The 26,540-nt window shown below is 52.3% G+C and overlaps 2 protein-coding genes and 1 long non-coding RNA gene across 6 annotated transcripts in view; 2 read left to right on the top strand and 1 right to left on the bottom strand.

The window, feature by feature from the left end:
* The window catches only part of GRK4 (G protein-coupled receptor kinase 4), a 69,927-nt gene extending 61,410 nt beyond the window's left edge, over positions 1-8,517 (top strand). Inside the window, exons 12-16 of the mRNA XM_066280428.1 lie at positions 799-1,007; positions 4,828-4,965; positions 6,767-6,970; positions 7,315-7,421; positions 8,372-8,517. Coding sequence (XP_066136525.1) covers positions 799-1,007; positions 4,828-4,965; positions 6,767-6,970; positions 7,315-7,421; positions 8,372-8,489 — 776 coding nt within the window. The 3' untranslated portion in view covers positions 8,490-8,517. The remainder of the gene's footprint in view (positions 1-798; positions 1,008-4,827; positions 4,966-6,766; positions 6,971-7,314; positions 7,422-8,371) is intronic.
* On the bottom strand, positions 6,804-11,923 carry LOC136338260 (uncharacterized). Its single transcript, XR_010731937.1, has 3 exons — positions 11,814-11,923; positions 8,974-9,170; positions 6,804-6,935 (listed from the first exon to the last, which is right to left on the bottom strand). It is a non-coding gene; the product is annotated as an uncharacterized lncRNA (long non-coding RNA).
* A 106-nt stretch (positions 11,924-12,029) lies between these two features.
* Positions 12,030-26,540, top strand: part of HTT (huntingtin) — a 128,859-nt gene continuing 114,348 nt past the window's right edge. For 2 of the 4 annotated variants that reach the window (XM_066280426.1, XM_066280424.1), the window contains exons 1-2: positions 12,030-12,371; positions 24,642-24,725. In XM_066280426.1, the coding sequence (XP_066136523.1) occupies positions 12,169-12,371; positions 24,642-24,725 (287 nt within the window). In that variant the 5' untranslated portion in view covers positions 12,030-12,168. Of the gene's footprint in view, positions 12,372-14,995; positions 15,042-24,641; positions 24,726-26,540 lie in introns of those variants that run through there. The other 2 variants (XM_066280425.1, XM_066280427.1) reach the window with 2 other exon arrangements.

The raw sequence follows: 26,540 nt of genomic DNA, 5'->3' as shown, positions 1-26,540 counted from the left end.
CTTGCCACCCCTCGTGAAATCATGTCCCCTGGTCATTCCGAAGCCTGGGTGAACGGGGCTCAACCTTGGGTCAACTCCAGAGGAGTAACCTCGTAGCTCCAACTGGGGTGCCAGCTTGACCCGGAGGGACCTCTGAGGTCAGCGAGGGACCCTGAGGGCCTCTGCTGGGTCCTGCAGTAACTCCTCACAGCCCCTGTTTCTGTTGTCACCTGCCACTGGTAGGCTCAGCCATCTTGGGAAGAGACAGCCATTGCCCAGGGGGCTCGTGGCCATGGCTCTGTGTGTTTGGAGGGAGCCACCCCTGCGGGAGGCGGGGTCTCCCCAGAGCACCCTTGTTGGTGGTTATTCTGTGGGGATTCATTTCTTGCTGTCTAGTACACAGACTCTAGTGACAGCTTTATTGAAATAGAATTTGCGTACCGTAAAGACCACCAATCTAATCTGAAGTGTCCAATCCAGCGGATTTCCATACGTTCACAGTGTTGTATAACTACTGCCACTGTCTAATTCTGGATCATTTTCATCACCTCAAAAAAGAGCCCCCAGGCCCACCCACAGTCGCTCCCTGTTCATCCTCCCCGCCCCCCGCCCTGCAGCCACTGAGCTGCTCACTGTCCCCGTGCCTGTTTCATAGAAGGACAGTCACACACCAGTCAGCCTTTGTTTCTCATTCTTCCACATAACATTTTCTAGGCTCATCCATGTTGTGACAAACGTTAAATATATAGTGTGTTATCTGGAACTGTGATCAAATTTAAAACTAAAATTTAATTTAAATTTCCCGTATTTGTTATGTAGCTCCTGAAGTTATCAACAATGAAAGCTACACATTCAGCCCTGACTGGTGGGGACTTGGCTGTCTGATATATGAAATGATCCAGGGGCATTCTCCATTCAAAAAACCCAAGGAGAAACTCAAACGGGAGGAGGTAGAATGGCGTGTGAAGAACGACACTGAGGAGTATTCCGAGAAGTTTTCGGAGGACGCCAAGTCCATCTGCAGGATGGTGGGTCAGGCTCCGGACAGGCTGGGAGTGGGGTGTCTCTGTCCTCTTTCCACTGCCCCGACAGCTGAGTGGAAAAGCCAGCAGTCTTCTGTCTGTGTTCAGTGGCCGCAAGGTGCTCGGGCTCAGGAGGTGCACCGAGGTCCTCTCTGCTTCCTGAGACGAATGCCTGTGGGCTTCCACTCAAGTCCGGTGGTAGGGATGCTCCAGGTGCCATCTGGGGAAATGACATGTGTGGGTCTCTGACCCGCAGAGCGGAGCGGAGCAGAGTTTCTTGCTTTCTCAGAGATGCTGCTGAGGCAGGGTGGCACCATGGTCACTGCCTTCAGAGCCCAGCTGAGCCTCACGTCCCTGACCAGTGCTGTGTGACACTAAGCATGGCAGGCCCCCAGCACACTGGGAGACGGGAGGAGGCTCCTCTCGCCCAGGTTTCTTCTCCCTTTCGCAGCTGCCAGGCACTGTCGTCCTGTTGACACCCTGGCTCCACCTGCCACGCTCCTGCCTCTTTCCTCGACGTGTCAGGGGCCCTGCCAGGCTGTGTGTCACAGTGGGGACACAAGTCTCTGGGGGCGCAGTCAGGTTGGCCCCATCTGCCCGCAGCTGCCCAGACACTGAGGGGGTGAAAGGAACTCTCTTTGTTAGTTCCTTAAGCCGGTATTTAGATGTTCTGACAACTTTTTCATTCATTTCCATTCACATAAGCATCTCCTATGGTACTGTCCTAGGCACTGGGGCCCCAGCAGCGAGTGAAACAGACAAGAGCCCTGTCCCCGGGGCTCACCTACTACAGGGGTCATGGGGATGGACAGGAAAGAGTGCAGCCTCAGAGTGGGGGGAAGGAAGGATGTTCCCTGACCTCGGGAAGCCCTTGCAGGGCTCCAAGGGGACTGACGTCCTGGGGAGGGACTGCGAGGACGAACAGAGGGAGGCCAGCGAGGGCTTGGCAAAGTTCCAGTGGGGGTGGCAGCTCAGACCCGGATGGTTCCAGAGCGGGAAGAGGTGCTCAGACTCTGGCTGGACAGGGAGGTGACAGCTGCAGGGTCTGATGTGGGGAATCCGAGCTCTGCAGGGAGGGGTGAAGAGCTGGGACACTGACCGGGCTGTGCCTCACACAACGTGGGCAGGAGAGGCAGAGTGTGGGGAAGATGCTGTGTGCAGGAGAGTAGCTGGGCAGTCGATGTGGCCTGGGAGCTTGTGACCACCTGTGGCTTCTGCTCTCTGAGGTCATCAGTCCCATGAGCGTGGGAGGGAGCTGTCGGAGGCGTGGGTGGAGGCATGATGTCCAGTGGAGAAGAGATGGAGGTGAGGGCCAACCTGGCAGCATCGAAGACCCATGTGGACTAAATAAAGGGGGAGGGTGGTGGCCCCACGTGTGTCATGTTCCTGTCACAGGAGCACAGCCTGTTGTAATCATGACTCCTCCTTGCCAGGGTTAGAAAGATGGGGGACAAACAGAGAGGAAGCTGCTTGAAATGCAGCCGAGGGGGGCTTGCTGGTCATGAAAAGTCCGGGTTGACCAGGAGAGAGCGGCAGGGGCGGGGGTGGAGGACCCAGCAGGCACTCCTGTTACTGAAGCGTATCAGTAACTCATGTGAGTGGGTAGTGGCTGGACAGTAATTATTTCAGTTCCTCTCTCCTGTTTCCACGTACAAGCGCTGTGTGTTAGCGGCCTGTCACTGAGCAATGGGATCAGGGGCATTTTTTCCAGCTCATTCTGCCTGGAGCTGACATTGTTTAGTTGGCTCCTCCATATTTAATAACATTCTGGCCCAGCTGCTGTTTATATTCAGTTGACAAATATTGACTGAGTGCTGCTACAGTCCGATATGGCTGCAGGAGTGTGAAAATATGAATCAGACTTCATGGCAGGCCTAAAACAAACATAAAAATAACCATAGTGAAAAGCAGGTAAGCTGGAACCAGACTGGGCTCTGGCCTTTGCCTGGGACTTTGATTTATATTCAGAAGAGCAGTGGGTGCTGCCTGTGAGTATGACCAGGGGTCGGCAAGCCTTTCTGGGGAGGGCCAGATGGTCAGTATTCTTCAGCTTTGCAGGCCTCTCTCACGACTCTTCAGCCCCATCTTTGTAGTACAGAAGCAGCGGACACGGCTGGACCACTGGGCCCGCTGTGCTCCCAGGAATCTGTGTCCAGTCAGGCAGCGGGAGATGAGACCCAGGCTGCAGCTTCCCAGCCTGGGTCCGTGCTGAGTGTTTGAGCTCCGGGTCTTCCCTGTGTTGCTTTGAGCACAACCAAACCTTTCTGATGGATTATAACTGTGGAGGAAGGTCTTTTTGAGTTTGTGACCATTATAGATATATAAGTAAGAAATACCTTAGAAAGAGATACTGTCTATTAATTTTTTTTCTTTTCTTTTTTTTTTTTCTGAAGCTGGAAACAGGAAGAGACAGTCAGACTCCCGCATGCGCCCGACCGGGATCCACCCAGCACGCCCACCAGGGGGCGACGCTCTGCCCACCAGGGGGCGATGCTCTGCCCCTTCGGGGCATCGCTCTGTTGTGACCAGAGCCACTCTAGCGCCTGGGTCAGAGGCCAAGGAGCCATCCCCAGCGCCTGGGCCATCTTTGCTCCAATGGAGCCTCGCTTCGGGAGGGGAAGAGAGAGACAGAGAGGAAGGAGAGGGGGAGGGGTGGAGAAGCAGATGGGCGCTTCTCCTGTGTGCCCTGGCCGGAAATCGAACCCAGGACTCCTGCACGCCAGGCTGACGCTCTACCACTGAGCCAACCGGCCAGGGCCTAAGTCCCCTTATTTTTAATGGTAATTTTTTTTTTAATTTTTTTTAACAATTTTTTTTTTTTGTATTTTTCTGAAGCTGGAAACGGGGAGAGAGACAGTCAGACAGACTCCCGCATGCGCCCGACCGGGATCCACCCAGCACGCCCACCAGGGGCGATGCTCTGCCCCTCTGGGGCGTCGCTCTGCCGCAACCAGAGCCACTCTAGCGCCTGGGACAGAGGCCAAGGAGCCATCCCCAGCACCCCGGCCATCTTTGCTCCAATGGAGCCTCGGCTGCGGGAGGGGAAGAGAGAGACAGAGAGGAAGGAGAGGGGAAGGGGTGGAGAAGCAGGTGGGCGCTTCTCCTGTGTGCCCTGGCCAGGAATCAAACCCGGGACTTCCGCACGCCAGGCCGACGCTCTAACACTGAGCCAACCGGCCAGAACCTTAATCGTAATTTTTTAACTTAAAGATTTATTTAGCCAATTCTTTATTTATTGACATCTCAAAGACAAACTTTAGTTTTAACTCCTTTTTGAAGCATCATATATTCTAAATTAGTAAAATCTGAATTAATGAAGTTTGGTTGATACGTAGAAATTTGAGCGCTCGTCACCTTCATCAATTCTTTGATTATTGGTATGGAGATTCTCTGAGTTTCTTTTTGATCCTACCATGTTTCCCCGAAAATAAGACAGTGTCTTATATTAATTTTGCTCCTAAAGACGTGCTAGGTCTTATTTTCAGGGAATGTCTCATTTTTCTATGAACAAGAATTCACATTTATTGTTGAACAAAAAATCAACATTTATTAATATACTGTAGTCATGTCATCAGCCAAACTCTGAATTCCGTCAAGAATTTCTTGTGACTCTATTTCCATGTGCAACAATCTACCCTGTTTCTCCGAAAATAAGACAATGTCTTATATTAATTTTTGCTCCTAAAGACACGCTAGGTCTTGTTTTCAGGGGAGATCTTATATTTCTAAGCTTGAAAAAATTTTCACTGGGTTTTATTTTCGGGGGCTGTCTTATTTTGGGGGCCACAGTGTAGGAGCTTTTTGACAGCATTCCTGCTTCTTGCAGTTACTCAACAAGAATCCCAAGCAGCGCTTGGGCTGCAGGGACGATGGCGCAGCAGGAGTGAGAGAGCACCCCGTGTTCAAGGACATCAACTTCCAGAAGCTGGAAGTGCATAAGCTAGAGCCCCCATTCTGCCCTGATGTAAGTACCATGTGGCCAAGGGAGTGAGGGGCACGGGTCCAGAGAGGCTGCACCTCCCACCAGCAGCTCCAGGTCACCCGGGACAGCCAGCTGGGTGTGGCTTCTGCCTGGGTCAGATCCCTGCTGGTCCCCTGGAATCTGGTTCCTCCTCCCTCCCCACACCCCCTTCCCACAGCCCCAGGCCAGTCCTCCCAGACCTACCTTCCCAGCAGCACTGAAGCTTCGGGCCTGGCAGCCTGGCGTCCACTGGGAACCCTTGTTGCTGGTGGAACTAAGCCCGTGTCATGGCCTCCTCAGCAAGCCCTGCAAGGCCCTTCCCGTGACCAGTGTCCCCTTCTGATGGCAGGGTTGGTGCACTCGCCTTCCCACTGGTGTTTAGAGGTCCTGGCTCCACACAGAGGGCCCTGGCGTGGTCACTTGAGCATGCTGGGGGGCCCAGATGAGTGCTTCACCCCTGGGTCCGGCACATGTCAGTGCCAGGTGGGGACACAGGCATCGATGGATTAACAAGTCTGTGCTCTGTCCTCACAGTCTGCTGCAGGTATGCTCTAGAGGTGTGGACATGAGGTGGTCCTTCAGGGTGTGATGGAAGCAAGGTGTACAGTTCAAACGTTTGCACTTGCCCAGTTCGGGACTTAGGTTTATATCCATTATCTTGTATATGAGTAACTTCTTCCCTTGAATTAGTTCCGTTAATTATCGAGGATGTGGCTATAGTGTGCACACGGGGGGAACAATGTGGCAGGTCTCTGCTGAGTGGGAACTTGCAGGCTGGCAGTGAAACCGTTACGGGAGAGCAGAGCACCAGGCAAGGACTAGAGGCGCCTCTGGCCTTCTTTCCGCCAGACCCGGGGCTGTCTGGGGTCTGGGCAGGGAGGGCCGGCCGGGACAGTCTTCTCTGAGGGGTGGGATGGCAGTGGTGCAATGCTGAGAAGTGTGAGCAGAGGTCCAGGCGTCCTGGCCGTTCTCCGGAATGTAACCAGAGGACCTATGGGGGCCAGGCGACAGCAGAACCTGGTAGGGATGTGTCAGGCTCTTTCTTCTGAGGGGGAAGCAATATGAGTTTGGGGCCTTGGGCTATGGCATAGCCCTCCCCAGCCTTCCTGTGGACTGTCTACCCACCTTGTGGTGACAGCGGCTCTCAGAGAAGTTCATGATGACCAGTGACAGCGGGAGCACGACTTCCTTGGTATTCGCACTCATGGGGGTGTGCGTTCTCGGAGCTGCCGGGCGCCCCGGCACTGGCTGGGCCTGCCTCTTCCTCACTCCCAGAAGCACAGGTGACCACATGGACACGCCCTGTGCAGAGGGGCTGCCGACCCACCTACACCCGCTGGAGACCCTAGACTAGCTTTGCCGGGGGACCTTGGAGGAGGGCATGGGGCATGCCATCGTTCACTTAGACTACGTGGGCACCGGATGTGAAGGGGGCCAAGGATTGGAGGTGGAGGCCGGGGTGAGGATCTAGGGCGGGGAGCCTCCACCCTTCTGTGTTCCTGCAAGAGCACGTGACTGCCTCTTCACGCTGACATGTCTGTGATCCACTGTCCACTGCAGGAAAAGGACACATGGGTCTCAAGAGGTGTGTGGGCAAAACAGCTAGTTGGACAGTGCCCGTGGGCCTGTGACACTGACCATGCCCACAGAAGGGACTGGAAGTGCTTCCAATGTGGGGCTCGGCCAGAACTGGGACTGGAGGAGGCGTTCAGACCTCAACTCTGTGCACCGTGTCCTTAGTGGTTAATGAAACTGAGGGGCCCGGTGACCTCATGGCCGGTACCTCCTTGTTCTCCGTGCACAGCCACATGCAGTTTATTGTAAGGACGTCCTGGACATCAAGCAGTTCTCCACAGTGAAAGGCGTCTACCTGGATACCGCAGACAACACCTTCTACAGCCAGTTTGTTACGGGGTGTGTCTCCATCCCCTGGCAGAACGAGGTACTGCCCTTGTCAGCACCGCACGTATACCCTAGTTACGTGATGAAAAGAAAATCACTCAGATGTGTATGTATTACAGCTTTTCCTTTAAGAGACCTTTTTATCTATTTTACACACACACACACACACACACACACACACACGTATTAGTGTGTTGAGAGGTAAAATTATTTACAGCGGCCACCCCCCCACCCCATCCCTTCACAGGAGGCAGACAGAAGGTGGCCATTTGGGTCAGATGGGGGCTTCCTGCCCTGAGTGCCCTGGCCAGCACCCTGGGGGAGGGGAGACCACATTGCCAAGAAGAGGTCAGGCGGCGGGAGTGGAGGATGAGGCTGGCGTGGTGCCAGGGTGCAGCAGACTGACCGGGGTGTCCCCTACTTCTCTCTCTTGCCCTTCTGTGGATGCAGATGATCGAAACTGAGTGTTTCAAGGACATCAATGAGAGTGAAAATAAGAAAGCCTGTCAAGCATGTGTCAAGCAAAAGCCAGGGTTCTTCCATAGACTCCTCAGAAGGTGGCTAAGGGTAAAACATTTTGTTACTATGGTTTGGGATTTTTAATGTTATGTGTGAAAAATATCTTCACCAAGTTAAAATTTTCTCTTTTTTCAATGCCTCTTATATAAAAGATTTCACATAGTTTAAAAGCCAGCTATAGGGTGCTATTTGAGCCCAGCCAGAAAAATCCTCACGTTTGCCGTTGGTATGAAGGCCCTGTTCTGACGAATGGTTTAGCAACACTCAAAACCTGCTTTTTCTATCAGTAGAAAAAGCAGAGCATTTTAAGCTAGGCTCAGAAGTCAGTATCTTGCAGAAGAAATCACAAAACAATACATATTATTTCAGTTTCTATATTACACATTCTGGTTTTCATTCACTCGCTGTCACTGGGTAAGCTGCTTCTCTTTTGAAAATGGAGGAATGGTTTGGAGAGACTTCTGTAGTAACATGAAATTTCGCATTTTTTTTCCAGGTGAGGTTTTCTCCTTGGGCTAGTGGATTATCCTGCTTTGTGCCCTGTCATTCTGGAAGGCTTTATTCAGAGGTTGCCCTCTGACATTCTGTATGAAGAACAAGCCTGAGGTGGTAAAAGTCTCGCAGTGCATTGGCCACGCTGACTGCGTTCCCGCTGAGCCTGGGCGAGCCCCGGCGCTCTCCAGGAGGGCTTGTCCCAGCGTGGTCAGCTCTGCACGGGGGCCTCCGCACGGCACCCACCCTGAGGTGGTGGGGCCTATCCAGGAGACCAACAGCTGACGGGTGTCTGTGCAGGTGAAGCCGCTCCTCCCTGAGGAGTGCGAGGGGAGAGGGACCGCGATGGTTTCAGTGAAGTGAAGAGAATGAGTGAGGGTTCTGTCTGCTTGAAAGTTAGCACCCCAAAGACTGCCCACTGTCCTTCCCAGTCGAGGAAAGTCACGCCAGCGTGCATCAGAAAGGTCCCCGACTGACTGCCCGTCATGTGTTGCAGGGCTGCATTGGCCACGGAACCTGAGAGAAGGGAGAGCTGGCCACTGACAGGGACGCGCACTGCCCGAGCCTGCCCCAGGGCCCAGGAGCTCCTGGCTCCACGTTCATCCTTCATGTGAACTGCAATAAATAGGCGTGTCACATCTTAAAACGTTGCCATGAGTCTGCAGATTTTTCTACATCAGTAGCTGAACTGTCATTTCATTAAAGTTGTTCAGGGACTGTGCCCACTGTTAGGACTTTGGAGGCGCTATGCCAAATTGCCCACCCAGTGATGTTAATCTTTGCTCTCTTTGTGGACTGTGCTAGGCTTTTCTCTGAACTTAAAAAACCTGCCTTCCTGACAGTCCCTTTCTGTAAGTTTCTGATAAGATTTCTCGTCAGAACTATAGTACATTCTAGGAAATGACTCTTCCTGCCATGGCTGAAGTAGTCATGATCTGCTGCGCAGATGATATAAGGTCTCACTCACCCATGACATCTCTGCACTGATAAAAATTTGGTTTAGGACCATATTAACAGAATAATCTGAAGTAACAGTGGCTTAAACAAAATAGAATCATATTTTCCTCAGATGGGCAAGCTAGGCTGGCGTGGCATTACCCTGTTGTCTGGGCGATGGCTTATTCCGACATCATTGTCCCAGGAGGTGGTGTTCATCCTTATGACCCAAATCAACTGTTCAAGTGCCGACCAGTACATCCGCATTTCAGGCAGCAGGAGACTTTCTGGAACTAACACTCATCATTTCTGCTTACATCTCATTAGTTGGAACTTCTTTAATCATATGGTTACACACGCTAAAAAGGAACAGATGAGCAATGTAGTATTTTAACTAAGTGGAAAAGTGCCCAGATAAAAACTGATGTTCAGGCCCTGGCTGGGTGGCTCAGTGGTAAAGCGTCAGCCTGGCACACCAGAGGTCACGGGTTTGATCACCAGTCAGGGCACATAGAAGCAATCAATTAGTTGCCCAACTAAATGGAATAACTAAGTGAAATGAGTTGATGCTTTTGTGTGTCTCTTTCTCCCCCTGCCCTCAAATCAATGTAAAAATTTAAAAAAAAAGAAAGAAAAAAGAGGTCCTATTATGGAAGGTCAGAAATGTGTCCTTCCAAAATTGATGTTGAGTCCTTACTCCTAGCACTTCAGAATGAGTATGACTATACTTAGAGATGAGGACTTTAAAAGGGTAAAGTCCTCTTAATTCAATATAACTGGTGTCCTTATAAGAAGAGGGGATTAGGACATAGATGCCCAGAAGGATGACCATTTGAGGACACGGAAAAGAGGGTCCACTTACACATCAAGGAGAGAGGCCTCAGGAGAAATAACCCTGCCACACCTTGGTCTTGGACTTCCAGCTTCCAAGACTGTGAGAAGACAGGTTTTTGTTGTTAAGCCCCAAGTGTGTGGTAACTTGCTACATATGGCAGCCCTGGCAGACTAACACATGTATCTATTGCTGTGTAAGCAATCACACTGTGGCTTCACAACAGCATTGCCGTGGGGCAGGAATCTGGGCACAGCTTAACTGGATTCTCTACTTCCCGGTCTCCCGAAAGCAGACAGTCAAGTGCCAGCTGCCTGTCACTTGAAAGCTGTACCAGGCAAGATATGCTTACAAGCGCATGTGGGGTTGGCAGGATTCAGTTGTCTCCTGGCCATTTCTCACCGGCTGGTGGCTCTGTAGGCCCCTCTCCAAGATGGCAGCTTGCATCACGAACATGTGCAAGCCAAGAGGGGAACAGAGCCAGCAAGACAGAAGCCACAATCTTTCGTCACTAGTCCCAGGAATGCCATTTTTCCTTATGTTGGTTAGAAACAAGCCACCAGGGGACAGCCCATGCTCAAAGGAAGGGCAGTATATAGGGCAGGAACAACAGGAGGGCGTCAGTGGGCCATCTAAGAAGTCTGCCACCACAGCACCTGGTAGCCGGGAGCAGCCATCACCATGGTGGCCTGGGGGCTGGCACATTGCCTGGTACATGGATAAGAGCCTCTATGAACATCAGGGAACTTGGGACATCCAGGTTGGCACTGAAAGGGGCTATTTCTATCCCTTTGGGGATAACGGTACCGGAGGGGATGCTGGGTTTCCTTTCACCTGACGCTTGGGACAGCTGAGTCTCTGAGAGGGTAGTGATGGGGCTTGTGGCCCAGGACAAGGTTCTGCCCTGATCAGAGAGGGTTCTTCCTGTATGTGCTGTGGTCCCTGAGTGGGTCTTTCCCAGGCTAGCCCACACCTGTCCAGCAGGCAGGATAGATGCTCCAGCGGGTGCCCCACCTTCCTTGCTGGCCCCTGCTTCCTCATCTGCCTCCCCGCCAGGTGATGAGGCCTCTGAGCCTGGACCCCTGTGAACCACCTGCCGCGCACCAGGTAGGAGTGCCCACAGCCCTGTGTGGGCAGAAGTCCTGGTGCTTGGAGGGGATGCCTTGGGGTCAGGCAGTCACTCCTGCGGGGGGCAGCTCCCGCTGCACAGCCCCAGCCTCTCCGGGCAACAGGCACTGACCAGGCAGGTTTTTACCACCTCGGCCCGCTCCCCAGGGTCGCCCCTCCTCCCTGGGGCCACGCCTGGGCTACCTGCCCGCCCGAGGGACCTGTGCAGGGCGCACACACTCCGTGCTCCTGCCGAGGAGAGCCCCATTCCTTGCAGGGCAGTGGGGCGACCCCGCCCATAGCGCGACCAGCCGGCGGGGTTTCGGCCCAAGCCAAGGCCTCCCTGCGACCCCAGGCGTATCTCGGGGGTAGGGGGTAGGAGGGTGGGGGGTGGAGGGTAGGAGAGTGGTGGGGGCCAAGCCCGCCCCGCCCCTCACCTCTAGGCCCCGCCCCTCATCGCCAGGTCTCATCCCTCACTCCCAGGTCCAGTCCATCACCGCACATCCCGCCGCTCACCTCAAGGCCCCGCCCCCTACCAACAGGCTCCGCCCACACCTCCAGGTCCCCGCCCCTTTACGCCAGGTCCCGTCCCTCATAGCCAGGTCTTGTCCCTCAGCGCTGCGTCCCGCCCCTGTTTTGTTCCCTCCTCTTAGTACTCCGCGCCCCGCCCTCACCTCCAGGTCCCGCCCCTCAGCACCAGGCCCCGTCCCCACCGCCAGGTCCTGTCTCTCAGCGCCGCGCCGCGCCCCGCCCCTGTCCTGTTCCCTCCTCTTAGTACTTCACGCCCCGCCCTCACGTCCAGGCCCCGCCTCTCACCTCTAGGGCCCCGCTCCCCACCGCCAGGTCATGTCCCTCAGCGCCGCGCCGCGCCCCGCCCCTGTCCTGTTCCCTCCTCTTAGTACTCCGCGCTCCGCCCTCACCTCCAGGTCCCGCCCCTCAGCGCCAGGCCCCTCCCCTCACCTATAGGGCCTCGTCCCCACCGCCAGGTCCTGTCCCTCAGCGCCGCGCCGCGCACCGCCCCTGTCCTGTTCCCTCCTCTTAGTACTCCGCGCCCCGCCCTCACCTCCAGGTCCCGCCCCTCAGCGCCGCGTGTCCTGGTCCCGGAGGGATGCTGTTATTCAGCGGCGGCGCCAGCTCTAGAAGGCACTCCGGCGGGGGCGGGCTGGTACTTCGGTTGGCCATTGGCAAAGGCCGCTACTTCTTGCTGTCAATCCCGACGGCCGGCTGGCCCCGCCCCGGCGGCGGAACGTCTTGGGACGCAGGGCCGCGGGGGCTGCCGGGACGAGCCCAAGATGGCTGTGCGCTTCTGTTTCCTTACTGACCGCGTCCCCGCATCCCATTCATTGCCGCGCTGCTGAACGGCGCTGTGAGCCGGCCCGAGGGCTCCCGGGGCTGTCCCCGCGGGGCGGGAGACCGCCATGGCGACCCTGGAGAAGCTGATGAAGGCCTTCGAGTCTCTCAAGTCCTTCCAGCAGCAGCAACAGCCGCCGCCGCCGCCGCCGTCGCAGCCCCCTCAGCCGCCGCCGCCTCAGCCGCCGCCTCAGCCGCAGCCGCCGCCACCTCCACCGCCGCCACCTCCGCCGCCCGGCCCGGCCGTGGCCGAGGAGCCGCTGCACCGACCGTGAGTGCGGGCTCTTTGCAGCTACCTGCTCGGCGACGGCGGCGGGGGCGACGTCCCCGCAGACCCGGGCCCCGCGGCGACAGGGCCACCGGCGGAGGGCGCCCCTGCCTGCCGGTCCCGCCGCAGGACCCGTCCCCGGGTCTCCTCCGCGTGGGTCTCCGTCCCTCTGCGGGCGGCCCCGGGGCGGACACGTCCTCAGCCCCCCGCCTTTCTCGGCGTGCGAAGTTAGGGAAGGAACTTGCTGCTCCGCGTTTGCCCGAAACCGGGGCTGCGCAGCGAGCAGAACTCCGCGGAGCCGAGGCCGCGTCCCTCCCCTCCCCTCGTCGGAGCGGGAGGCGGGCCGGGGGCCGCAGGACTCTGCTGGAGGAGCCGGGACGCGGTGGGGACGGGCATGACATCATTGCCTTGAGCCCGGCGGGCCAGGGAGCGCGGGGCCGGGGGGCGCAGGGCTGGGGGCCGCAGGACTCTGCTGGAGGAGCCGGGACGCGGTGAGGACGGGCATGACATCATTGCCTTGAGCCCGGCGGGCCAGGGAGCGCGGGGCCGGGGGGCGCAGGGCTGGGGGGCGCAGGACTCTGCTGGAGGAGCCGGGACGCGGTGAGGACGGGCATGACATCATTGCCTTGAGCCCGGCGGGCCAGGGAGCGCGGGGCCGGGGGGCGCAGGGCTGGGGGCCGCAGGACTCTGCTGGAGGAGCCGGGACGCGGTGGGGACGGGCATGACATCATTGCCTTGAGCCCGGCGGGCCAGGGAGCGCGGGGCCAGGGAGCGCGGGGCCGGGGGCCGCAGGACTCTGCTGGAGGAGCCGGGACGCGGTGGGGACGGGCATGACATCATTGCCTTGAGCCCGGCGGGCCAGGGAGCGCGGGGCCGGGGGGCGCAGGACTCTGCTGGAGGAGCCGGGACGCGGTGGGGACGGGCATGACATCATTGCCTTGAGCCCGGCGGGCCAGGGAGCGCGGGGCCGGGGGGCGCAGGGCTGGGGGGCGCAGGACTCTGCTGGAGGAGCCGGGACGCGGTGAGGACGGGCATGACATCATTGCCTTGAGCCCGGCGGGGCGGGGGAGAGCGGACGCGCTCCAGTGGAGAGAGATGCTTTTGCCCGGGGCCCTTTCAGCAAACAGCCCGTGCCCGGAGGGGGGTGGTGGTGGTGGTGGTGGTGGTGTGTGTGTGTGTGTGTGTGTGTTTCCACCTTCTCGAGACACGTCGTTGATTTAGTTTGGAAATCGCCGTAGTTTTTAAGCCTCAAAAAAGAGACCCGCCGTCCGTCTAAAGCTCACGTTCGGTCTGGGCGCCCTTCAGCGAGTGAGTGATTCTGGTTGCCAAGTCAGTGGTGACCTACTTAGTTAGACCGTTCTGATGAACAAGCTAGAAGGAATAAGACGGAAGTCGGCTATTAGGAAGGGTTGACGTTAGCGTATTGCCACTTTGTCACTTGTTAATAACGACATATCGCTGGGGGAGAGGTTACTTGCTGGGTGGGGGGTGCGTGATGGACGTTTTCCGGTGTTGGCGTCCAGCTTTCCGGGACCGGGGCGTCTGGCGGACCGGACACGGCTCCTGTTGACTGTGTGGTTCACAACCTGGTACCGCTTGGGTGGTAGAGGTGTCCGTTGCTGGTGCCTGGGAGAATATTTGAAAGAGACCAATTAAGAGCACCATCTATCAGAGCCCATGTGTCCTTTCCCCAGAAGTCTCGTGCGCTGAGAGTTCCACTGAGGCTCGGGGCGTGCTGTATTGCGGTTCAGGCTTCTGGCCCCTTCCAGCCTTTCATTTCTGACCTGCACAGGTGTACAGGGGGGACTGAAGGGGGTAGTTTTCAAGAAGCAGCCCCTTGAGTCGCTTTTTGGACGTTTGGCTAAAGAACAAGTGAAGAAGCAGCCATCCCCTTTAAAAAAAAAAAAAAGGCAGCTCACTCTGTGAAGACTGATTCTCTTTTTGTAATGTTTTCTTGTGTTCTTGATGTTTCTAGTGTGATCCTGGCCCAGTCCTCAGAGTTTAATTAGGAAATGTGGATATAGGGAGGGGTGTTGGAGTATCTGTTAAAATAAAATTTAGAAGTAATTTTTTTTTTTTTTTTACTCCTAGAGGTATAAAAACCCTGTTTGGATACTTAGAGAAAAAGCAGTTTTTAAAAAACAACTGGTATTACTAATATAAATTACTACAACAGGTAATTTAGAATCACAACCCATTCCAGATGTATCGTGGTGCCTCTCCAGGAGGTAGATGACTTGGAAGTTCACACGTTCTGTGGACGGTGTGTAAACCAGGCAGCACTGGGGCTTCGGGCGGGAAGCAGGGTCTTCCTGCTGCCCAGATGGTTTGGTCAGACACTCGTCAATATGCTGTCATGTTTCTTAGTGCTGATTTGACAGAACCTATTCAATTTGCTGATCTTTAAAATATGGGCATAGAGATTTCCTTCTAAAGCCAGCTTGACCAAGTAGGTAGATTTTTGTTTCATTATTTTAAGGTAATGTATGATTGGCTTATTTAAAAAATTTATTATTTTCATGTAATACCTTGATATGATGCACATTCCAAAAGGTAATCATTAAAAATCTGTCTTCCACTTTTTTCTCCCGAGTGCCTGACTGTTCCCAGAGGCAAGCACTGAGTGATACTTCCTCCTGTGAATCCTTCTAGATATATATAACCAATGCAAAGGTGAGGATAGACTTTAAATTCTTTAAAAACAAAAGTATATCCACATAGTAGCTTTTAAAGGCTCCTTGCATGCTCTGGATTCAGTTGCATTAGGCTTAGAGTTCTTTTTAACTAAAATGAATAAGTATCATATTTTTATGTTCTTTGCTGTTGAAAGAGCAGGTATTCATAAATTTTGAGTAACAAACTCATGGCTTACCAGTTGGGAGCTTGGCATTTCTGTTCAGATGCTTCGGCTGAAAAATCTGTTCTTCAACGTGAGATTGGCCAAAAGCAATTTGGAAAGTGTCTGCTCTAGTTTTATGGCTCTTCCTCTCTGTTGTGTGGAACTGTAGTGTCCCAGCCACGCGTGGGCTTCGCTTGAAGTTTATCTGAGTGGCAGCTCTTGGCTCAGCATGGAGGATGCTGGGCTCCTGGGCGGGACTGGCATGCAGGGAGTGCCCGAGCTTGGGAGGCGGTTGACATTTCTGCCTTTGGCACTTGCTCATTCTCCTTCAGATTCCCACCTAGTTTTGCCCTGACTTTAATTATTTAGGCATTAGTAAATGTTTTGCTGAACATTCAGCGTGTGCCAGGCACTGTTCTAATAGGCGCGGGGTTCCAGCAGTGGACAGAGAACGCTCTGCATTCACGAAGCTTTTATGTTCGTGAGCAGCAAAGCAGGGAAGGGGACTGGGCCATGTCAGGGTTGTTGACGTTTTAGATAGTGTGTCCAGGGATGGGCCACCAAGGTAGTGACTTGAAGTAAATAACTGAGGGTGTGTGGAGGCTGGGGAATGGGTCCAAAGAGCCCTGTTTCAGGAAAAGCACAGATATCAGTTTGGCTGGTTGAGTTAGTGAGAGGGAGACTCTTGGCAGGAGGTGAGGTTAGAGAGGTAGGAGAGGGCCACATTGATCAATAAATAGGTTTTTCGTTGTAGGTGGAATAAAGACATCGACATTTATTCTAAGCGAGATAGGAAGTCATCAGAGAGTTTGTTTGGTCTGAAGACTAGCAGCCCTTGAGTTCCATTTTGCAGTGAACCCTGGCTGAGAACCAGTGAAGAGGCGCACGGCAGGTGCAGGAGACCGTAGGAAGCCATTGCAGTGTGCTGGTGAGGTGTGCCAGGCTCTGCCAGGTTGTTCGCAGAGGCAAGGGGCCTGAGAAGGCACTGATTTTGAAGGTAGAGCCAATAGGACCTGTTCATATCTCTGTCTACTAAGCATCACCTAGTTTAGCTGTAGTTGGTGTTACCAGGATTCTGTTCCAGCTGTAAAAACAGAGCCCTGCTGCAACAGCTTGCACAGCTCAGAGTTTATTGTCCTTTTGAGGAAGTTTAACGGTAAGGTTACGGACCTTACTTTAAGGCTCTTGTAAATTTAGCTTGATGCCCTTGTCCTCATTCTTGCCTATTTTTGAATTATTTGTCTTTTTATTGTTGAATTGTAACAGTTTTGTTGGGGGGGTTTTTGAACAGAAACAGAAGGACAGATAGGGATAGACAGACAGGAACAGAGAGAGATGAGAAGCATCAATTCTTTGTTGTAGCACCTTTGTTGTTCATTGATTACTTTCTCATTTGTGCCTTAACTGGGGGCTACAGCGGAGTGAGTGACTCCTTCTTGCTCAAGCCAGCGGCCATGGGGTCATGTCTGTGATCCCACAGTCAAGCTGGTGAGTCTGCGCTCAAGCCATGCATAATTTTTATTAATCGCTGTATGATGTTGTAGCATTTATTTTAAAAGAGGACTTTTGGAGATGTAAAGGTAAAGGCTTTACATTGTCCTGGCTTTCAAGTGGGCTGCTGACGCATGTTCCCACCTTAAGAGCCCCAGCTCTATGACCTCCAGTCCCCGCAAGGGAGCCATTTGGCATAATACCTTGGAATAATAGATGTACCTTATTTAGACAAGAAGGAAAAATAAGACACTATTTATTTATTTATTTTTCTTTTATTTTTTTTAAAATTAATTTTTCTAGGGTGACATCAATAAATCAGGTTACATATGTTCAAAGAAAACATGTCCAGGTTATCTTGTCAATCAATTATGTTGCATACCCGTCACCCGAAATCAGATTGTCCTCCGTCACCTTCTATCTAGTTTTCTTTTTTTTTTTTTTTTTTTTGTATTTTTCTGAAGCTGGAAACGGGGAGAGACAGTCAGACAGACTCCCGCATGCGCCCGACCAGGATCCACCCGGCACGCCCACCAGGGGCAACGCTCTGCCCACCAGGGGGCGATGCTCTGCCCCTCCGGGGCGTCACTCTGCTGCGACCAGAGCCACTGTAGCGCCTGGGGCAGAGGCCAAGGAGCCATCCCCAGCGCCCGGGTCATCTTTGCTCCAATGGAGCCTTGGCTGCGGGAGGGGAAGAGAGAGACAGAGAGGAAGGAGGGGGACGGGGGTGGAGAAGCAAATGGGCACTTCTCCTATGTGCCCTGGCCGGGAATCGAACCCAGGTCCCCCGCATGCCAGGCCGACGCTCTACCGCTGAGCCAACCGGCCAGGGCCCTGTCTAGTTTTCTTTGTGCCCCCCTCCCCCGTAACCACCACACTCTTATCAATGTCTCTTAGTCTAATTTTTATGTCTCACTTACGTATGGAATAATACAGTTCTTGGTTTTTTCTGATTTACTTATTTCACTTCGTATAATGTTATCAAGGTCCCACCATTTTGTTGTAAATGATCCGATGTCATCATTTCTTATGGCTGAGTAGTATTCCATAGTGTATATGTACCACATCTTCTTTATCCAGTCTTCTATTGAAGGGCTTTTTGGTTGTTTCCATGTCTTGGCCACTGTGAACAATGCTGCAATGAACATGGGGCTGCATGAAGGCACTATTTAATATTGTGTTAGATCAGCTCCGATTTTAGACTGTCTGTTTGAGGCGTGAATGCTATGGATGCTGCTGCTCAGAGTGGCCTCAGGCCAGCAGTTTGGTGTCACTTGGGAGCATCTGCGAAGTGCAGAGAGCATGCCCATTGTCAGACTTACTGAGTCTGAGTCTGCATGCTAACAGGTTCTGTGAGCAGCTTCTGTGCGCTGGAAGGCTGAGAAGCTCTGCTGGGGCTAACGGCCTCTCCTTTGTTGTTGATGCTGTCAGCATTCGGGAGGGAGGACTTCTGTGGCTCACGGGTGTCCAGGTGTAGCTGAGACAGTGAGACTTTTCTGCCCTAGGGCCATCGAGCATTTGTGTAGCTGCAAAGTAGGTTGTAACACTGACTGTGAGCTGGGCATGTGAATCTATAATTACCTCAGTAAAAACTTCAATTAAAAAAGAAGGCTGTCACCTGACCTGTGGTGGCGCAATGGGTAAAGCATTGACCTGGAATGCTGAGGTTGCCAGTTCAAAACCCCAGGCTTGCCTGGTCAAGGCACATATGGGAGTTGATGCTTTCTGCTCCTCCCCCTTTCTCTCTCTCTAAAATGAGTAAGTAAAATCTTAAAAAAAAAAAAAAAAAAAAAAAAAAAAGGCTGTCCTGGCCAGTTTTCTCAGTGGATAGAGCATTGGCCCAGAGTGCAGACGTTCCAGATACCATTTTCAGTGAGGGCACACAGAGAACTGACCATCTGCTTCTCTCCCTCTCCCCCTTCTCTTGCTCTTCCCCTCCAGCAGCCAGTGACATGATTGGTTCAAGCATTGGCCCTGGGTGCTAAGGATAGCTCCGTTGGACTGAGTGTGTCATCCTCAGGTGCTAAAAATAGCTCAGTTGATTCAAGCATCAGCCTCAGATGGGTGTTGCTGGGTAAACCCTGGTGAGGGTGCATGCAGGTGTCTGTCTCACTGTCTTCCTTCCTCTCACTTAAAAAAAGGCCACCCTGGTGGACAGGGAGCATGAACCTAAGCACAGGTGTCAGTCTGGATCTGTGGAGGAAGACCTGATGGCATTTGCAGAGAGTTTTTGAACATTGAGATTGTGGTTATTATAAAATTTACCATCAACAGATACAATTTAATGGGCTTTGCTATATTCACAGGGCTCTGCTGCCTTCACCAGTATCTGATATCCAGAACATTTCCTCACCCCCAAAAGAGAGCTCTTCCCCATTAGCTGTTACTACCTATGTCCCCCTGGCCCCCAGTCCCCACAGCCACTCATCTGTTTCCGTCTCTGCATTTGCCTGCTCCGGATGTTTCTTTTAGATTGGCCTCACACAGATGGGGTGCTTGGTGTCAGACTTTTTTCACTAAGCATAAGAGATTGGGTTTTGAACAGCACCTCTTTCTACTGGCTGGTTTGGTTTCACCTCAAACCGTTCCTGTATTCGGTTTGTCCACTAGTAAGAAAGCCTTTATTTTAACGGCCTCTTTTCTCTAGTACAGACTGCAGATGGAGGAAATCTGATTCCCCTAATCAAGCACCACTTTCATTTTTATTTATTTATTTATTTATTTTGTATTTTTTCTGAAGCTGGAAACGGGGAGAGATAGACAGACTCCCGCATGCGCCCGACCGGGATCCACCCGGCACGCCCACCAGGGGCGACACTCTGCCCACCAGGGGGCGGTGCTCTGCCCCTCCGGGGCGTCGCTCTGCTGGGACCAGAGCCACTCTAGCGCCTGGGGCAGAGGCCAAGGAGCCATCCCCAGCGCCCGGGCCATCTTTGCTCCAATGGAGCCTTGGCTGCGGGAGGGGAAGAGAGAGACAGAGAGGAAGGAGGGTGGGGGTGTAGAAGCAAATGGGCGCTTCTCCTATGTGCCCTGGCCGGGAATCGAACCTGGGTCCCCCGCACGCCAGGCCGACGCTCTACCGCTGAGCCAACCGGCCAGGGCCACCACTTTTATTTTTAAATTATGTGTGAAACATAATTCCAAAATGACTTTTGGTGTCCCATTTCTTCTTTAAAAACATCTTTCTGAGGCCCTGGCTAGTTGGCTCCGTGGATGGAGCATTGGCCTGGTGTGCAGACATCCTGAGTTCCGTCTTGGGTTCTGTCCCGGGTTCCATCCCGGTCAGGGCACACAGGAGAAGTGACCATCTGCTTCTCTTCCCCTCCTTCTCCCCCTTCTCTCTCTCTTCTTTTCTCATAGCCAGTGGCACAATTGGTTTGAGCATCGGCCCCAGACAGGGGTTACCGGTGGGTCCTGGTCGGAGTGCATGTGGGAGTCTGCCTCTATCTCCCTTCCTCTCACTTAAAAGAGAAATCTTTTTGGAAGAGTCCTATTTTTCTAGGAATGCTCCTCCGTTACAGGACTTGGCAAGTGAAAGAACAGCTGGGGAGGAGTCAGCCCAGGGTCCCCGCCTGAGGGCGATGCAGCCTCGACCTCAGTTCCTCTGGCCGTGGGGGCCGTGGGGGCTGTGTGTGTGCCGGCTGGCATGTGTACACAGAAGTGCTTGCACGTACAGATGGCCAGGCTCGTGCGACATGAGTGGACATGAGTGATTGGAACTTCTATTCCTCAGGTGGTCCAGGCCTCCCCCTTGCCCACTCTCAGCCTGGAACCACATTTTCCCTGCACAATTGTAACATATTCTAAAAGTAAGTGTTTAGAGGAGAGGGCTTGAATTCCCACTTTTAGCCTTGGTTCTTTGATAGTTGTTTTGACAGGATGGCAGCGTGCTGCAGAGGATTTGGTTTTTCTACGCCCCTCCTTCCAAATGTGTGTTTCTGTGCAGACTGTTTCCTTCCACAATTGGAGGTGCTGAGGGAGGTTTGCTTTTTCTTTGGAGGTGAAATTACAATGACTGCTTTACCAAAAACGGTTCAAGAGTCAGGACTGTTCTGACCCTGTCTATCCAGTAGTCACCTGTTCACCCAGTTCCTGCCCAGAGCAAGGCGCTTCCATCTTTCACCTCCATTTCCATACTTACTTTCATGTGGAGCAAGTCAGTTTGACATGTCAGTCCGTCCATCTAATTCAGTTTCATGGGGGAAACAATAGTTGTAGTTTTCTTACACGTGTTAGTTTGTGTATTGGACAAGATAAGATAAGAAGGACGTATTTCAAGCAGGGGCCGTAGAATGTACAGGACCTGAGCTTGAAAACACAGGACCAAAACAAGTGAGTTATCTCCAGTGGCCAGAGCTCCCGGAGGTTCGGAAATACTGACCCAGGGTGGAGGTTAAGGTAGCCTGCGGCCAGATGGGAATGGGCCATGTTAACCGCTGTTGGAAGTTTGCACCACATTCTTTCTTTGGCAGTCCCAGTTTGGTGGACACGCTCAAGTTTGGCCCGTGGGGCCAGCACACTCAGGTGTCATGAAATTGGGCGGCAGGCCTTGAGAGCATTCTCTCTTACTGAATACAAATAGGATTTAAAGTATTTTCCAGGCTTCATTCCGGTAGCCCATGCCAACTGGTCAGGGTCGGCCCATCCAAGACATTGGCTAGTGCTCACGTTAGTTAGCAAGCCCCATCAGTTCCTGCGGGAGAGTCGGGCTCAGATTGCAGAGGGACTTGCCGTGAACCACCTTTTGGGCTTGGAGACAGAAACACCACAGGAGGAAGGTTCTGATTTTGATAAAAACTGCTGTCATGAGTATTTCTATTCCGCGCCATTTAAAGTCCACTTGGTTTAGTGTTTGTCAATATTGTTCTTATTACCATCCCCGAAGGGATCATTTCAGACCCTGTGTAAGAGACTGCCATGTCAAGGGGCCGTTACCCACACAGCCTTGAGTCTGGATGAGTGAGTTCAGTTCATGTAAGGCCTTGGGCAGATTTATCTTTGGAAATTGAAGAGTAATAGACAGATGAGTTAGTTTTCTTCTTAAAATGCTTAAATTTGTCCCTGTTCTTTAACTTTCTTGATGGCTGTCTTAAGCTAGTAAACTAAGCTGCTGTAACAGAGACTTTGATATGGTCGTTTAAAGGAGAGAGCACTTGAATTATCATAGCACTTCTTTCTTTTTAAAACCAAGTTATAATTTACATATGGTAAAATGTACCCTTTCTGTTGTACAGTTCTGTGCTTCTGACAAGTGCAGAAAGCTGTGTAACGACTACCACACTCAAGATCTGGTACAGGCCCATCACCCCTGAACTTCCCCATGCCCATGCCTCTTGGCTGTCAGCTCCTTCTCCGGCCCATGGAAACTTCTGGTCACTTTTGTTCCTGTAGTTTTGTCTCTTCTAGGATGTCACATAAATGGACTCATCCAGTGTGCAGCCCTCAGCCTGGTACACTGAGGTTCACCTTTGCGTGTATGAACAGTTTGCCCTTCTCACTGCCAAGGAGGAGTCTATCATCTGGCCGAGTGCTTTATCCCTCCATCTGCCATCTGGGTGGTTTCCATCATAGAGCTGTGAAGTGGGTGGTCCGTGAGGATGGGTTGGGGCCTCTACTTTCCTCCCATGGCTCTGCAGCCATCTTGGAGTCTTTGTCTGTCTGAGCGACAACTGGGAGTTGGCATGTCCAACTGGAGGCAGGTGAACGGGGGAGGGGACACCTTGGGAAGCCAGCGAGGCAGGCGCCCCACACACTGCCTCCTGTCCTGTTTCCTCTGGGGGGACCGAGTCAGGGTCTGTCTCTAGCTGCAGGGAGGCCAGGCGATGGAACTTCAGAGCGGGAGGCATGTGTCCAGGAAGGGAAGAATGGCGTTTTGGTGGACGGCCGACACCGCAGCGTGACTCACCGGTGCAAGTCCCACGCAGGAAGGAGACAGACGTGGTGGGAAGCACTCCCCAGTCTGTGTAACGAGGGTCTCTCATTGGGTAGTCGTCTGGAAGCCCCTCTCCCCTTCCATGAACCAGGCTCTGGTTCAGGCCCTGGTTCTCTCCTCTGCATGGAGCCCCTGTCTGTTCCTTTTGACCCCTGACTTCCCCTTGAGAGGCTTTTCCTTTTCTGTCTTCTTTCCGGGCCACAACTGAAGTGACTTTCGGAGGGCACGCCTTCCCTGGATTTGCACAGTTGTACCAGCTGTTCCTCCAGGTGCACTTTCCGGAGCCTGAGGGTTGCATTAGAGATTCAACAGTCACAGTATTTGTAGGTTAGAGTCCTCTCCTCCCCCCTTTGGTAATAGAATTCCCTCGAAAACCTAGTTGTTTCTAGTTAAGTCTCAGGTACTGTAACTGCACTCAGGTTCTTCGCTTGGATTGAGTTCTTAGGCTGCTTTATCCTCTGTGGACCCTCCGTCTGCCTTATCTCAGAGATGCCCACCCTGAGGACCTGAAGGCGCTGGCTTAGGGCGGGAAGCGGGCACCTTTGTCTGACCCTTTTTTTTTTTTGTATTTTTCTGAAGCTGGAAACGGGGAGAGACAGACAGATTCCCGCATGCGCCCTACCGGGATCCACCCGGCACGCCCACCAGGGGGCGATGCTCTGCCCACCAGGGAGTGATGCTCTGCCCCTCCCTGGGGCACTCTGTTGCGACCAGAGCCACTCTAGCGCCTGGGGCAGAGGCCACAGAGCCATCCCCAGCGCCCGGGCCATCTTTGCTCCAATGGAGCTTCGGCTGCGGGAGGGGAAGAGAGAGACAGAGAGGAAGGAGAGGGGGAGGAGTGGAGAAGCAGATGGGCGCTTCTCCTGTGTGCCCTGGCCGGGAATCAAACCCAGGATTTCTGCACGCCAGGCCGCCGCTCTACCACTGAGCCAACTGGCCAGGGCCTGTCTGACCTTCTTGACCTGGCTGTTTATCTCCTTTGTTTGGCTGAGAGGTCTTAGTAGGAGGCTTTTAAAAATATATGTTGAAAAATAATTTTATTTATTGATTTTAGAGAGGAAGGAGAGTGGGACAGAGAGGGAGAGAGAGAGGAACATCCATTTGTTCTTGTATGTTCCCTTACTGGGGATTAAATGTGAGAAAGGCTCAAAGCAGGAGGCTTATTTCTTATTTCTAGCTGTTTGGGGATATAGAAGCAATTAGCCATTGTCTGTAATTTACACCTAACAGAGACCATGAGGTCTGTGTGGTCTGGTGTTTTCAGTCGGTGAGCAACGTGATTTTTTTTTTTTTTTTTTTTTTTTTTTTTTTTTTTACAGAGACAGAGAGAGAGAGGGATAGACAGGGACAGACAGGCAGGAACGGAGAAAGATGAGAAGCATCAATCATTAGTTTTTCATTGCGCGTTGTAACACCTTAGTTGTTCATTGATTGCTTTCTCATATGTGCCTTGACCACGGGCCTTCAGCAGACTAAGTAACCCCTTGCTCGAGCCAGCGACCTTGGGTTCAAGCTGGTAAGCTTTTTGCTCAAACCAGATGAGCCGGTGCTCAAGCGACCTCGGGGTCTCGAACCTGGGTCCTCTGCATCCCAGTCCGATGCTCTATTCACTGCGCCACTACCTGGTCAGGCAGCAACGTGATTTTGAGAAGCGGAGGCAGCTAGGTATACAGGGAAGTACTGTGTAATTGTATCTCATTGAATTGCATGCCCCTCTGCTGGTGTCATCTTGGACGAGTCACTGTTTGCACTGTAATGTCTCTGCTCAATTGGGAAAAATAAGATGCCTGGGTAGCATCAGCTGTCTTTGCTGTGGAGCAGGGTAGTGGAGGAAGCTGTGGGTAGAGGCCGTCTGCCCTCCAGGCCTGGATCCGCCCTGCGCCCACCACAGAGTATAGGGTGATTTCTAGCGGTCACGAGTGCTTACTGAAGGCACTAATGGCATGTAGAAGTAAGGGGCATGCATTAATTCAACACATGTTCACTTCTTTTTTTTCTTATTTTCTTTTAGAAAGAAAGAATTGTCAGCCACCAAGAAGGACCGTGTGAATCATTGTCTGACAATCTGTGAAAACATCGTGGCTCAGTCTCTCAGGTAAGTGCCCTTTGTCCTTCTAGTGAAAATATAAACTTGATCTATTTTCATTCTTTTAAAAAATTTTAATGGTTTTACAGAGAGATGAAGGGAGAGAGAGAAACATTGATGTTGTTGCATTTATCTGTGTCTTCATTGTTCTGTGCTCTGACTGGGGATTGAACCAGCAACCTCGGTGTATCAGGATAATGCTCTAATCAACTCAGATACCAGGCCAGGGTCTACATTTTCATTCTAAATGGGCTAGAATGTTCTTTGTCTCCCCAGTTGTCTCAAGCCTTTAGAAGACCCTTTCCCCATACTTCTGGCTATCTATGTCAAGGCTGCGAGACACGGTGTGGGCAGCTCTTTCTCTTTTGTCATTATACAGACAGCAGTTGTAACCATTATGACATGAGCAGCATGTTTATATATAATAATAGGCACTCTTGGTAACTGTAATCATTTAAAAATCATCTTTTGTTTGATATTGTACATTATTTTGTAATGCGGACAACACGAGCCTGTCTAGTGATCAGATGTTCACTTGCTTTTCATTGGCACTGGGCTGCCCGTGGGTGGCCCTGCGCAGCTGTGGGACTCCACGGTGCTGGCTGCTTGCCCGAGCTTCCCCACACGCGGGGTCGCGGGCCGTGGGCGGCCAGTCGGGCTGTGGGCTGTAGGTCTGCTTCCCTTGCAGGATTATTCTTCCGACTGAAACAGCATCTTCTTTTGTGGCTTCTTTGCTGATTCTCCTCGTTCTCTGCTTTTGCTGGTCTTTCTGACCACGGACCTTAGTAGCAGCAGATGGGAAATGTTTTGGGCTTGTTTCTAAGGGCCTGGGGAGGAGACAGAGGCACCTATGATTTCAGAATTCTGTCACCCAGATGGGCATGTGTGAAATACTCTCTTGCTTTTCTTCCCCATGGAATAAATAATTCACGTCCCCCTCCACCGGGAGGCTGTTTTCTCCTCTGTTAGGAAACACCCTGAGAATAGTCATCTTGATTTTAGTGCCGACAGAAACTCGGTGACTCACTTATTTTAACAGCACTGTACATTTGTATTTTATACTTTCAAAGGGATTTCACATATAATATTTCATTTTAGTTCAACTTGTTCCATCATTTATGAAATATGGTGGATGATTTCTGTTTCTATCTAATTCATAGAAACTTTGTGGGAAGAAAATGTAACAAGTGAAAATATGTCCTGAAAGTGAAAATTCAGGGGTGGGCAAAAGTAGGTTTACAGTTGTTTGTATGGAAAATAATACAATAATAACAATTCAAGAATAAACTCAATGTTTCGTGTACTCACAACTGGAAATCTGCTTTTGCCTACCCCTGTGTAACAGCTCTGAGTTAGTATGCTGCTGTAGAAAACAGTATTGGGATAAAAGTGGGGAAAAGGAGAAAAGGTTTGGATTTCACCAGGGCGAGCTAGATAAGTTCAACGTCTCGGAGCCTTTGTTTTAGGGTCAGGGGTCACCTGAGAAACTGTCCAGAACTCCATGGATGCAGTCACTAACCTCCTGTCATGGCATGTATCATCTGTCACTTAATGTCACTTTGTGTGAAATGACCTCAAGTCCCTGACAACTCTGGATTCTCTGCAGCCGTGCACAGCTTGGTTTACTGCACCTCCACTTTCTGGGGCCCCAGGAATGACATTTTACTTTGAGATCTCTTGGACCCAGAAAAAGAGATCTCTTCCACTCTGAGTGCTTCATGCTTTTGTTTCTTGATGATTCTCAGTGGATGGAATGTTGGCTTCCGTTCACATATTAGTAAAGTATGTTGCGACATCTTAAGATTGATTTGTGGTTCAGTTTGC

Source organism: Saccopteryx bilineata, chromosome 5, assembly GCF_036850765.1.
Source record: "Saccopteryx bilineata isolate mSacBil1 chromosome 5, mSacBil1_pri_phased_curated, whole genome shotgun sequence".
Classification (NCBI taxonomy): Eukaryota; Metazoa; Chordata; class Mammalia; order Chiroptera; family Emballonuridae; genus Saccopteryx; species Saccopteryx bilineata.
The sequence above is the reverse complement of the archived record's forward strand: the minus strand, read 5'-3'. Positions and strand labels throughout refer to the sequence as shown.